Source organism: Aythya ferina (genome assembly GCF_964211825.1).
Source record: "Aythya ferina genome assembly, chromosome: 6".
NCBI classification, from domain to species: domain Eukaryota; kingdom Metazoa; phylum Chordata; class Aves; order Anseriformes; family Anatidae; genus Aythya; species Aythya ferina.
The window spans coordinates 10,138,179-10,151,102 of NC_140303.1; the positions used below are offsets into that span (position 1 = coordinate 10,138,179).

General features: G+C 44.7%; 1 protein-coding gene across 2 annotated transcripts in view; it reads right to left on the reverse strand.

Annotated features, from left to right (window-relative positions):
* ERBB4 (erb-b2 receptor tyrosine kinase 4) overlaps nt 1-6,633 on the reverse strand; it is a 590,714-nt gene extending 584,081 nt beyond the window's left edge. The window contains exons 1-3 of one of the 2 annotated variants that reach the window (XM_084524743.1): nt 6,532-6,617; nt 6,313-6,449; nt 5,911-6,070 (exon numbers count right to left, since the gene is read on the reverse strand). In XM_084524743.1, coding sequence (XP_084380869.1) covers nt 5,911-5,950 — 40 coding nt within the window. In that variant the 5' untranslated portion in view covers nt 5,951-6,070; nt 6,313-6,449; nt 6,532-6,617. Of the gene's footprint in view, nt 1-5,910; nt 6,071-6,312; nt 6,450-6,531 lie in introns of both variants that reach the window. The other variant, XM_084524744.1, reaches the window with a different exon arrangement.
* Between the last annotated feature and the right edge of the window lie 6,291 nt (nt 6,634-12,924).

Sequence of the window (12,924 nt, forward strand, 5' to 3'; positions counted from 1 at the left end):
GAAAATAATCAAAAAAATGATATTATATTCATTAAAGTTTTGACCTAGAATAATAAAGTCAATATACATATACATTCTGTGAAGAAGTTCCACAATTTTGCCTGAGGCAATTTTACTAAGACCTGAAATTGCTTTTAAATTCAGATAAGAATACGGATTCAAAAAGCCATTAAAAATATTAACTGAAGCTGATATCTTCTAAATGTGAATTGAATTAGAAAAACAAATATTTTTCCTACCCAAATAATCCAAAACATTTAAGCCAAGTATATTGCAGCCCATCATCATCTCAGTACTAGATTAGCTCTACCTTAGCTGGTTTAAAATAGTCCTATTCCTTTTTGTGCACACACGGTCTGTTGGTGCAACCAGCTTTCAAAGAAACTTGTGTGTAAAAAAAGTGGGGAAAGCAGGGGAGGGAAGAAAAAAAATAATTCATAAGCATCTGTCTCAAAAGGAAGAAAAACACTCTAGCAACACCAAACCCGTGCCATTATCTCAAAAGCTAACTACTCCTTACACTTTTTAATTAATGTATCAGCACACCTGCCACCCTGCCTTCCCCTTCTTGGGAGCACATCCCACTTTTGCTCAGCTCAGGTCTCAGCCAAGATTTATAGCAGTTACAGCTAGGAGAAGCACTGCATTAGCCCCCTGCTTGGGAGAAAGGAAATGGGAAAGGAAATGTCTTCACTCACCACCTGGAAGCTCAGGCAGGGTTTTGAAGAAGCTGCATGTGAGCTTCTGTGCAGAAAGCAGCAGCAGAACAGAGCCTGTGCCACCATGAGCCATGCAGAGCTCCAAGGTAGGTCTACCAAGACCTTTTCCCTTATGAAGGGCACCCCAAAAAACATCCATGGATGTGTGCCATCTGCTAAGCGTGTTGCCATTAGCCAGCATCAGCAATGGTACCTGGGGGCACAAAATCAAACTGGAATCCAAATATATGCAGCCAGCCTAAGTCCAAAGTTGGAAATTCTTATCAAAAAGAAGCTGGCAGCTACTGATGCCCACCCACCATGAGGTTACTGCTTAATTACACTTTCCTTGCAGAACATCCTGCGTATGGCAGTCTTACACCAGTTCAAGTCCCATCCTCCTGAAATCAAATTTTGCAGTCTTTTAAGACTAGGGACTGGACTTCAGCCCAAGGCTATTATAAATAATAATAAATTAATATAAATAAATAAATTGCCTGTACCATCCCCTGAGACACCAATAACTTTGGAAATTAGCAGATCCCCTGGGCTTCCAGGTGGGTTGCAGTCCTAGCTGACACGTCAGCTTTCTGTTCCTCTCCCCAGTTACTTTTCCTCCCCAACAAAGGGCTGAAGGGGATGGATTTCAGCTCCCTCTTTGACTGCTGAGGGCACTCTGTGCTGGACCAGCACCACAGACCACCAGCACTGAGTATTCAGATGCTGGACAAAATGTAGGACCTATAATGAGCTGCAAACCAACAAAAATACTCCACAAAAAGTGAAGAAAACATGTCAATTTTAAGGGCAGCTTGTGTTATCTTTCATCCATCAGTACGTGTACGTGCTGTTTTGCTTTGCACCTGTTGATCTAACAATGAACAGTGCACCATCCAGTGAATATAACGACAAAATAAATAAGCCCCTTCAGTTTTATTTATTTATTTATTTTAAGGACTCCTATGCATTATGCTGAATATGGAACTTCAAGTATGTGGCGCTAGCACTGAGCAGCAGCACAAGGCCCTCAGGGGAAAGGCAGGGGACTACCTTTGCTGCAGAAAGATCAATGTTAATCTTGTTATGTCACTACTCATAAACAAGGAGTTGCAGAGGTCATCCAGACTCCAAGCAAGTACAGAAAACTGGAAAACTTTACTGAAAGAACAGGGATAGCCTCATATTTGAAATTAAATCTCAGGCTAAGCTGCCCTCTAGAAGAATATATCAAGGACCTTTGCACTTCAGAGGTAGCTGGTAATGATACAACCATATACAATGCTACACTTACGGCTTATTTTTAGATAAAGCCTAGCCAAAAGGAGAAAAAATTAAAGAAAATCCAATTTTCTGGTCTACTTCCTGAAGAATAAAAACTCCCCTATCAGTGACCATCTAATGATCCATCCCATCTCAAGCGCTGAAAGCTCATTAGTGTTCCTCCAGCCTCACGAATCCAGGCCTTGAACCAGTGCAGTATGAACAAGTCAAAGCCAATCTGATCACCCTGCGCGATATTGTATCCCGACACGTGTTGGGGGAGCTTGGCACCTATCACTGACACTTACCCAAGGAGCTTTTCAGAAAGGAAAGCTTATGCTGGGCAGGAAACAAGATACAGAGGCAGGAGAATGGGGAGGAAACAGCAAAACGTTTTTTTTTTTTTTTTCCTTTTTAACAGAGAGCACTGCTTTTGATTTAAAGAGCTCTTGACACAACGAAATTTCTCCAAAGACGTGGATGATCACCCCAAAAAGCATGCTGTATCGCTGTGTTGGAAGCCCAACGTCCCAGCTCCTGCAGCAGGTGGCTGGAGGTGGCTCCTGGCCGCTTTTGTTCTGCAGCTTTATCAGCATCTCAAAGAGCTGCTATTAATTCAGGTTTGAAGGAAAAATAATATAAATTAGTGCTTCAACTTTCGTATCGGCTGGAGGCAATAAATCAAACAATCCACCATAAATCAACCTAAAATCGCAGGACAAAGTGTCCATTTGTTTTGGTGAAATCCATTCTCCTCAAACAGTCAAGTCAGCTTACCGGGAGAGAAAGAGAGAGCCAGAAGACAGACAGTGCAGGACTTTAACAATCCACAGGGAGTTTATTTTTAAACCACGTTGGGAACTGCTTGTCAGCACCTAGCTCATGGCTTGCTACTGCTGCAACTCCCGCCACCAACCAAAAACACAAAAATCCAAGCAGAGTGCTGCTGAAAGCAAGCTGTGACCACATCGAGCTTTCTTTTTAAACCAAAGGACCCAGACCTCCTACAAGTGAGCCATCAGCTGTGCATCTTTGGTTTTGCAGCCACTGCTAGCAGGCAATGCAGAACTGATCTGCAGCTTGCTCGCTTGTCATAAGCTTTTCCTTGTGAGCAGCCTAGCTCAGCCATCCCACCACTTACAGACACTGTTTGCAGAAGCATCTCCTAGTCTGGAGACCACTAAAGTGCAGAAGAAATAGAATTTACTAAGCCCTGCGTTGGCAAAAGGTAAAAATCAGCATTGCTCCATGCAACTCAAATTATGCTGGTATAAAAAGATACGCATCAGCCCCAGGATATTAACCTCTCCTTTCAAAGTGTTACTCAAGATTCAGTTCGAGCCTGTGGCAAACAGCAAGTGTTTTCCTTCATGCCTGGTCCCTGGGAAATCACTGATGATTTTGTCATTGATTTCAATGAGAGAACAATTACTGCAAGGCTGCTTAAGCAATGGATTCTCAATCATTTTACATAGGGCCATTAACAGCTGTAATTTCAGCTAACTGCTATGTATTTGCCAGAGTTTTATGCTTATATTTTAACTTTAAAGGTTATCTCCCTTTCTAGCACATTCAACACCATCTCTATTGCAGTACTTCAGACAGGGGCCACTTTCCATGTAGCCATAGCTAATTAACACTGGATGAGCAGCCATTTTTCCTGCACGATAGCAGAAGAACAATTCTCATGTTGTTACACATTCCTGCTGGAGAAACCCCGCTGACACCACACACAAGACCGCAGAGGTATAAGATGTTGAGTCAGGAATAGCTGATGGGGGCTTAAAATAGGGTGGGAAAGGGACAACACAAAAGGCTGAGCTCAAAACCAGTATTCTGAAAACGTCTTCAAAGAGCCAGTGCTCAGCTAGTCCTCTGGCTGGAGCCCGCTATCTGTGTTCATACTCACCATTGCACTAATTTCAAGACCTTACCTTATTTTGAGTATTTTGGGAACCCATGACAAAGGATTTCTAATGAAGTCTCCAACAGAGGAGATAACCTTAGGAGGACAGCCTTGTTTGCATCGGCCATTGAAGAGTTTCAGCTCTTCAGTTTCAAAACTTGGCTGCAAGGGATCATGTTTCCAGCCCTACATGCACGCCTCCCTGCAGGATGCGTACACACTCCTACCTCCTTCAGCCTGTTACACAGTTCTCCTTTCACTATCAGGTGCCTGCAAATGCAAGGTTTACCTGAAAATACGCGCACAGATTTCACTCTGAAAAGCTACCTGTGTGTTTTGTACAGCTCATTTGCTCTTGATTTTGGCAACTGTCACACACTGCAGCTTATTCTAAAAACAGAGCCAGATGTGCTCTTTCCTACTAGCTATGCTGGTGTTCATTTCACCTGGAGCACAGCACCTTTTGGGCAACTGCATAACGTAAGGCTAAGACCTACAGACCTTGCTGCAACCTGACCCCAAAGGGGATCTTGCAGCATAGAGCACCATCACCTGGCCCCATCCCTGCACCACGTTCCCAGGGCTGGCAATGGACACCCTGTGCAAACTCCAGTGATGCACACTTCAGTGCACAACAGAAGTTAACAGTCCACTGAAGTTTACTTTTTCTCTTTTCCTTTTTAATTCACAAGTCTCCTGCATATCTATCACTTCCTCAGATATGACCTGGGTTGGGAGTTACCCCGTGAACGCTCTGCCTGAACACCTTTTGACTTCACATTCGGTCACAAATCGACTGCAAGAGTCTGAGATTTCACTATTGATTGGACTGGGTGAACTGAGAGACCATTGTTTCTTAACTCATCCAATATCAGAGCTTCAAATATTCATGTAATCAGCTACATTTTAAGATTTCTTGGACATAAACAATTCTGCATTTAGGCAAATTTTCAACCATCTGAATGGGACAAAACAAGGATGCAGACACAGAAGTCTTTTTAGTATTTACAGAAATATCGCACCATTCCCATTTCTGTATGCCCAAAACAGTCCAGGATCCCAGCCACTTAGTTTTCCTCTCTAAATATTAAAAACAGTTTCTTATAGCATCATATTATCACCAATCAATTTACTATACCAGCTGCCATCCATCAGCTCCAGGAGAGCAGAGGAGGTTCTCATTTCCCATGCCTTACGCTTTGGTGTTTGCAGGGGACAGATTCAGCATTTTCCAGATTCTCCATCTGGCTCTATCACCCTCACGCTGAGCAACGAGCGTTTCCTCCCACTTGCCACTCAGCCACCACCAGGCACAAGCAGCAAACACATCCTGGGGCCATTTCCAATTGCACAAAACCCACATGCTTTGACGATATGCTTTATTCTTGGCAGTCTCCCAAATGCTCTGCCACAGGTGTGATACACTGGTAAAGCATTATAAAAGAATAAGCTGGTTAGTTTTGCCCTTTTTGATGTCCAGGAGTAGATAATCTCCTCAAAGTCCTCCTGGAGCTACACATCAGAGTCCTACAGCCAAGGCAAACGTTTTCTGGTTTCTTGCATGGGCAACCCTGATGTAGTTTTATCAGCCGTAGCAGACTATAGTGCAAACTACAGTTAATTTTGAAGAAAACAAAATGTATAATTTCATGCCCCGTTAAACTAATAATTTCTTTCTGCATTGGTGGAATCGGGCAATGTTGTTCTCATCCCTGCTCAGCTTTCTACAGCCTCATACCCATTACTGTGGAGCAGTCTTAATTAAATACAAATGTTCTTCTCATCGAAGCACTGACTAAGGAATGTCAAGCCTTGCCTCCTCAGATGCCATAAGGGGCCCACTAAGTTATCTAAACACTTCCACAAAGCATTGCAAGGCACTGCAAATCTTGATGTTATGAACAGGCACTCAAGGTGCTCTCATCTGTAGGCTCCCAGCCCCATAAGATGCACCACCAGGATACATCCATAAGGGCGGATAGAGGCTCATCTCCCAACAACAGTGGCATAATGTAATATTTCTGTCAGTCTTAGCGTAAGACCTACCTTGTTCCAGGCAAGAAGATGTCTTCTGTTTCACAGTCATACCTTCTGAGCAGGCTGCTGGCTCCGTATCAGCTTGTCCTCCTCAGCTGGAGATGCCTTTATGGCATGGCAGACTTGATTTAAGAGATAAGGGCCTCACGTTTCAGCAAGCTCTTCATAGCTTTGAAGCAATATATAAAAGTCTGAAAATCTTAGCATACAGACAAGAAAAAATACTCAGTCACATCCCCCAACCTAAAACTCACACAGGCAAACTTGCATGAATGACCGCCTCCTCCTCCTTTTACCCACACACAACCCTTCCCATCAGGTAATGTGCAAACCATTTTCTCCTGCAGCCAGCTCCCAGTCAGAAGTCCTGGCCTTTCCCCCCCTTCTCCTGTCACAGAAGTCTCCTGTCACCTTGTTGCATGGCGCAGCAGTAAGGCCCAGTCAGAGCCACCCGAAGGGCCATGCCCCCCTGGGATCTTCACCATCCTCTTGTCTCACCCTGGGGAGCATGGCAGTCCAGGAGACTTAATGGGGCAGCAGATACACATCTGGCAGAGTGAGAAAAATGCCAATTGAAAGAGAAGGCAAAAGAAAACACCCTTGACAAAGTTATTCCCTGCAACTACAGACCTGTTTAGTTGCAAGCCTGGCACCTTCAGCATTAAAAGGTTCAGTGGGAAGGCTGTGAGCCCTTCTTGGGGCTTCAAGAAATTGTCCAGTATTTCTCCCAGGGGCTCAGGAGCGCTGTTGGAGAGAGGGCACTTGGTTTTCACAGAACCATAAAACATTCTGAGTTGGAAGGGACCCATGAGGATCATCGAGTCCAACTCCTGGCACCAAACAAGTCTCCCCAAAAATTCAGACCATGTGACTGAGAGCACAGTCCAAACGCTTCTTAAACACCAACAGCAAAGTCTTAAACTCTTCTTAAACTCCCAGTGAAGAACCTTTGCTCACTCATCGCACGATGTTTTTGTTTAGCTGTATGCTGGACATTTTGTCCGGTAGGATCCTATGGGAAGCTGCGGGTGGGACCGCTGGAGGACAGCCCTGAGGCGGCCACCGCCGCGCGCTCTTCCCGCGCAAATGGCCGCGCCGAGCCCTGCCTCAGGCGCCCCGCCATGGCTGCCGGCTCCGCCCGCGGCTCCTCAGCCTCCCTCGATGCCGAAAAAAAAGCCCTGCCCGCCTCGATCCCCCGCTCTGCTGCATACCGCATCTGCCCCGGAGCCCATCGCCTCGGCAAGAGGCGAATTTGTGTCTGAAAAAGTCCTGAATGCCTGCAACGCAGGGCAGCTGCAAGTTACTGAAACCACATAAATAGCTCTCAGCCTCCAGGGCTGGGAGCCAGGAGTGCCCCTCCAGCAGGTAACTGCACCTGGGAAACCTGTCAAGACCTCCAGGGACGTGCCAATGAAAATGTAGGGGTCTCAGTCCCAGGAAAACTGACTTCTCCAAGCTTTACCTTCTTACATGCTTCTTGTGTCATAAGTAAATACATACATATGTACTTGGGTACCTCATCATATTATTTTTTTTTTCTTCTGTCACTGGCCATTGAACTAGCTTCCCTGGTACTGCAACACATCAGGGATAAGCCACCTTCATCTCCTCTCCACACCCTGGCACTACCCTGGACAGCTTCAGTTCTCCTTGATAGAAAGCTTTTCTTTGTCCTTCCAGGGTGAATTTCCCTCCCTCCAGGAAGATATTTGTGTGGGCTTCTGTGACTCATCTCACTAACCAGAATTTCCCATCTGAATCCCGAAAGTCAAATTGAAAATTTAACACCCGCTTCCTGCTCCCAGAGTCAATGTGTCCATGGAAAAACCTCACAGGAGCTGGGCCTGCTTGTAGCATGGTCATGAAATGCTCTGGGAAGAGCTTCCAGAAGCAGAGAAAACAACTGGGAATATAATTCTCCATCGGGAGCCTCTCCCCCCATCCAAAGTAGATAACCTATCTTGTCAACATCTGAGGACAAACGTTTTTCCCTCCAGGAGCGTGGACATTCATTGCCAGTAACAAATATATGGACCTGCTGGCAGGCAACCATATAAATGACTGTTATAGCAGCATCCCATACATCCCTTGTAATAGAGGCTCTCAAAAAGGCTTTGTTTTTTACATCATTTCAGACCATCTGACATAAGATTCATTCCTGCTGCTATTTTTAGTAAACTAATCTGTGTTTGGAGGCAATTTTTCCCCTCGGATATTTCTGGGTGTTTGAGAAGTGACACAGCCTCCACAAGCTAATCATTTGTCATCCTTCACTAGAGAAGGTCACTTATGACCATTTTAGCACCTCCCAGTACTTAACTGTCATGAAGAAGTGATTGTTCTCATTGAAGTTCAGCAAATAAGTTGGCATTAAGTTTCCAAGACCAATTACTCCAGACTATTGGTTTCATACTAGGTCACAGGAAAGCAACAGCTCCTGGTTGGACTTTGGAGTGTGCCAAGGCACAGAATGAGATTGAAGGAAACCAGGCTCTTCTGGTTTCCATGGCCAACAGAGCCATCCATTTCATCCGCTAAGGTCTGTGTCACACCACTGAGAATCACACCCTGAAGTATTTTCTGCTTTATCTAAGTGCCACGTTTGATGAAAGCAGATATCAGGGATTCAGCCCACAGGAATTCAGCAGTGCAGAGCTTCTAACAGTGAAATGAAGCACGGCTGAGTTGGGTCCATGCTTATCCTCTTGTCCAGAGCACCAGGAAGGTTGCTGAAGATGTTTCCCCTGGCTTCTGCAAATGCATATCCCTCAGTCGCACAGCTTCTCTGTTGGGTTATTCTGTGGCACTGACTCCCAGGAGAATAAGGGCTACTCCAGACAGCAAGTCTCATGGTGGCCAACCGAGCTCAATCACACAAGACGGTAGCGGAAAGTACACTGAAGTATTTGTAGAACAAGGTTTTGAGCCCATTCCTGGTCTGAACAAACTTTATGTTGGAGCCAGGAATTTCAGAGCAACTTTGAGACCTACCGGGTTCTGGAGAGACAGAATCCAAAGGGAGATTATAAAAATATTTGTAACAAAAATTTGGTACACAAAATGCATGCCAGCCAAGGTGGGTGCAAATGGGTGTGGATCCGCTTCATGCCCATGGTCAGGGAACACAGGAGACAGCAAATTCTGGTCTGCTGTATCAGTGTAGCTTAGCAGCCAGAGCACTGGCATCCGATTTTAAACCTCAGTCATTTAAAACTCAGCAAAACTCATACTGCTGTACTTCAGCCAGCCATGGTAAGTGGAAAAAGCTCCTAAATTATAGCTCAGGTGCCTCAGAATGATGACACAGCCCATCCTGATTTAAAGCCCTGGAGTGAGGAAACAGCTTACCTGAAAGGTTTGATGTCCTCGCAGTGCTCAGACAGTTGTAATTAGGGTCTCCATCCTATTTATCCTCCTAGTTTGTCTAGCGATTGAAAGAAATACTTAGTCTGTTTTTGAGCATTATTTCATGTGGCGCAAGAGAAATTGGTTCTGTAACTGTAAGAAGATTACTACTTACCAAGGACCTTGTGTAAAACCTCCGTGGCACTTGCTATTATCCCTAAGAGATGTTCATTTTACTTGTTATCCTGCATCCAAAATGCGGATCATTTTAAATATCCATGTTTAACTCGCGTACATAATTTTTCAGGATTTTAATAGGATTTCTCCTCCTCTGCGAAGCACCATGTAATGTGATATTTTCCCCAGAATGGGCTGTGAAATGTGTCTACCTTATCAGCAATTTGTGCAGAACTTACTTCTTGGATTGTTTGACTCGCTGCATGCCTCCTTCCTGCATTCATTCTGTTGGATTGGTGTTGGAAAACACAGAATTCATCCTTTTTTCTTTTTCTTTTTTTTAACAGCAGTTGCAGTCTCAGAAGTGGTACATAGCATTTTAATGTGCGTGTACATTAAAGCTGGAGCTTAAGGAAAGACACGATGTCTGTATTTCTGCTGGAGTGTTCTTGCTGCACTGTACACACAAGCACACAGCTATGATATCCTGATGGCTAGAAACCCCACATACACCTTGAGATCCCTGAACCAGAGGGTAAAAAGGACCCTGCTCCAGGAGTTTAGGATCAAAGCAAACAATAAGGCCTCTTTGTTAGCCCAGACCAGCCAGTTCAAACAGGACCGTGTTGGTACCTGTTACCAGGAGCAATGCCAGAGCAGCAGCGACCTATAAATAGGAGATTTCCCCCACCCAGAACATCCCCAATATGTAAAATACCAGGTTATTCACGGATTTGAGGCTTGTTCTTCTGAAAGAGCAACCTCTAGGAAAAAAAAAAAAAAAAAGTGTCTTCTGATGATTGCCCCAGACTATAATTTAGTCTTGTATCTGCAAGTTTCAGGTTTTGTTCAAGTACATAATGGTTCAGTGGAATGCTTCCCAGCAGTCCCCCAATGCACACTCCTTAATAACAGAGAGATCATTTATTGGAGAGAATGAGCATATTCTTGCATAAGCCTCTTTTGTATGAGAAGTTTCAAGGATATGAAAGCAGCAATTATCCTCACCTTGGTTAATACAATTAAGAAATTCTGAAGTACCAAGAAAACTCCGGTGCAATTAGACTTGGAAAATTGTCTAACTATGAATTGTCATTTGCCAGTGAGCTATAGTTAGGTCAAATTAAACCTGAGATGCAGGGAATGATCTGAAAGCAGTCAAAGGCAGTGGGGTAGGATTTCCACTGCAGTTTGTCCAGGAGCAGGATCCAAACCCACTGCCAGCTACCAACATGAGTGTTACAGGCACTCAGGAGTATTAAGGGCATGAATCACATTCTTTTTTGCAAATTTAGGCAGAAACAATACATTTTCAGTGATAAGCATGGAAGCAATTCTACTCCCAGTCCAAAGGAAAATTGTCCTAGGTAACAGGAAAAATGCTGCTTAACTTAAATCTTTCATGCTGACTCCAGCTTTTGTGAAAGAGGTAGGTTAGTCCTTACAACAGGATCACAATTTGAACAAATTGACTGTGATATCAGGCAGAAAAAGCTCTTGCAGGATTACTGTAGCTTAAGTATCATCATTGAGAAACAAAGCAGTCCTTGGATAAGCTCTGCGCTGAATTTAAGGCAGTAGAAGGCACAGACGTGGACTGCAGAGGAGCACAGGCAGGAGCAGGCATCCAGAACACAGGATCCATGAGAAGAAGGTGGAAGATGCGATCTGAAGAAAAGGAGATGATATAAAAAAATCCTTACATAACTGTTGAGAAGAAGGGAATTACTTCAAGGTGCTTGCAGGTGGTTAGAAGCATGAGAAGCTTAAACTTACATTAGGAAACAGATGTCTAATGAGGAGAAGGAGGAGGCATGGGATGGCTGGGGATGGTGAGCAGCCTTCATCAGACCTTCTTCTGGGAGATGTTTTATGTGGCTGATTTTGCCTCAGCAGAGAGGGAGGGGGTGACCCTGGCGAGGCTGTGATTTCAGCATCCTTGATCCCCAAAACACGGGGATAGAACACATCAAGCTTCAAGCCCTTTGAAAGAGGATTGGTATCCACTGTGTAAAACAAGCAGTATTTCCAATTAATTTTGAAAGACAATTAAGTGAAAAATAGGATGAGTCCTGTCTTCCTATTGGCTTAGTTATACTTGATTACATTTGCCGTGATATGCATGTAATTTCAGATCTCACCAGGCAGGGTAATGAATGCAAAGCTCGCTCTGCAGCCTGCTGACGCACAGCCCTGCCGCTGGCAGAGCTCAGCAAGGGGATGTCCTGAGAGCCACGTGAAAGCTGTCCTTCCACCCTTTGCAAAGTTTCCTGCCTGCACGACTTGATCTGATGCTAATCAGAAGTGCTTTTTCAATGGAAACGTCTTTTTGTGCTTGGAGAACTGGGTAACACTGAACGCGTGGGGATACCACCAGCCCTTGGGATCCATCCAGCTCTCACGCTGAGAGCAGTTTACCCTCTGCTCATCCCCCCAGCCTCCCTGTTATCTTGGTGATAACATAACTTGTGAAGAACATTACATTATCGTTAGCAAGGGAGACCCAGGAGATCTGAACGTTTGTCCTGCATAATCTCCCTCCTTATTAACAGCAGACTTAGGCAGGCATCAGTGATTCACCTGTAGTTAAATGGGTAAATGCTTTAATTTACAACAAGGGATTTATCTGGAAAGGAAGGAAAATAATTTCACGTCTCATTGTTTTTCCATGATCCCATTACACCAGGGAACGAGGCTTCCTTTATATCACTCAAATGTGAAATAGGAGCTGAGGAGCAGAGGAGGGATTGCTCTCGAGCCCCTGCTTACACAAGGATGGAGAGTCTGGCCCAGGCTTAGTTTCAGTGCTAAATACTTTCTTCCATCCCCCCAGCTACAGGCTCTTAAGCAGCTCTGTCCTCTGAGGAAGCCAGCCAGACACACCAGCTCCAGACTGATGCACAGGCAGTGCCAACAAGAGGAAATGGTAATGATAAAACCACCAAGTATGAAAGCCCTAGCTGCATACTCACAAACCAGAATCACAGTGTCACAAAGAAGGTGGACAGAAGGGGTAAAAAAAAATAAATAATAATAATAGGTGAGACATGCTGGGCTATGCACAGAGTTGCTGGGGGGTCACTGCAGCCAAGAAACCTGCGGTACCAAAGCAAGACAAGGACATCTGCAAGCACCTTCTTGCTCCTGCACCACCAGCGGTGAGCGCTCTTGGTGTATCCAGAGGGGCCACCTCCATGAACAAGTTCAACACGATGCAAGTTACAGGAATACTGAGACTATCAGCCACTCCACACCAAGTCAGAGAAGATGCCCAGAGGCACAGCAGTGTATCTGGGTGTCATTAACAGCGAGAGAAGAGTTCAGATGGAAGGGGCCTACAAAGATCATCAAGTTAAAGGCTTTAGGGTGAGGCTTGAGATAAGCATACGCCACTGAGCTCTGTTTGTTTTTTCTTTACAGTGCCAGAATAGGCAAGTGGTTAGAAGCAGAAGGATCCAAGCCTTTGATATGTCTTAAGCATGAAGAAATGCCCTCACACCT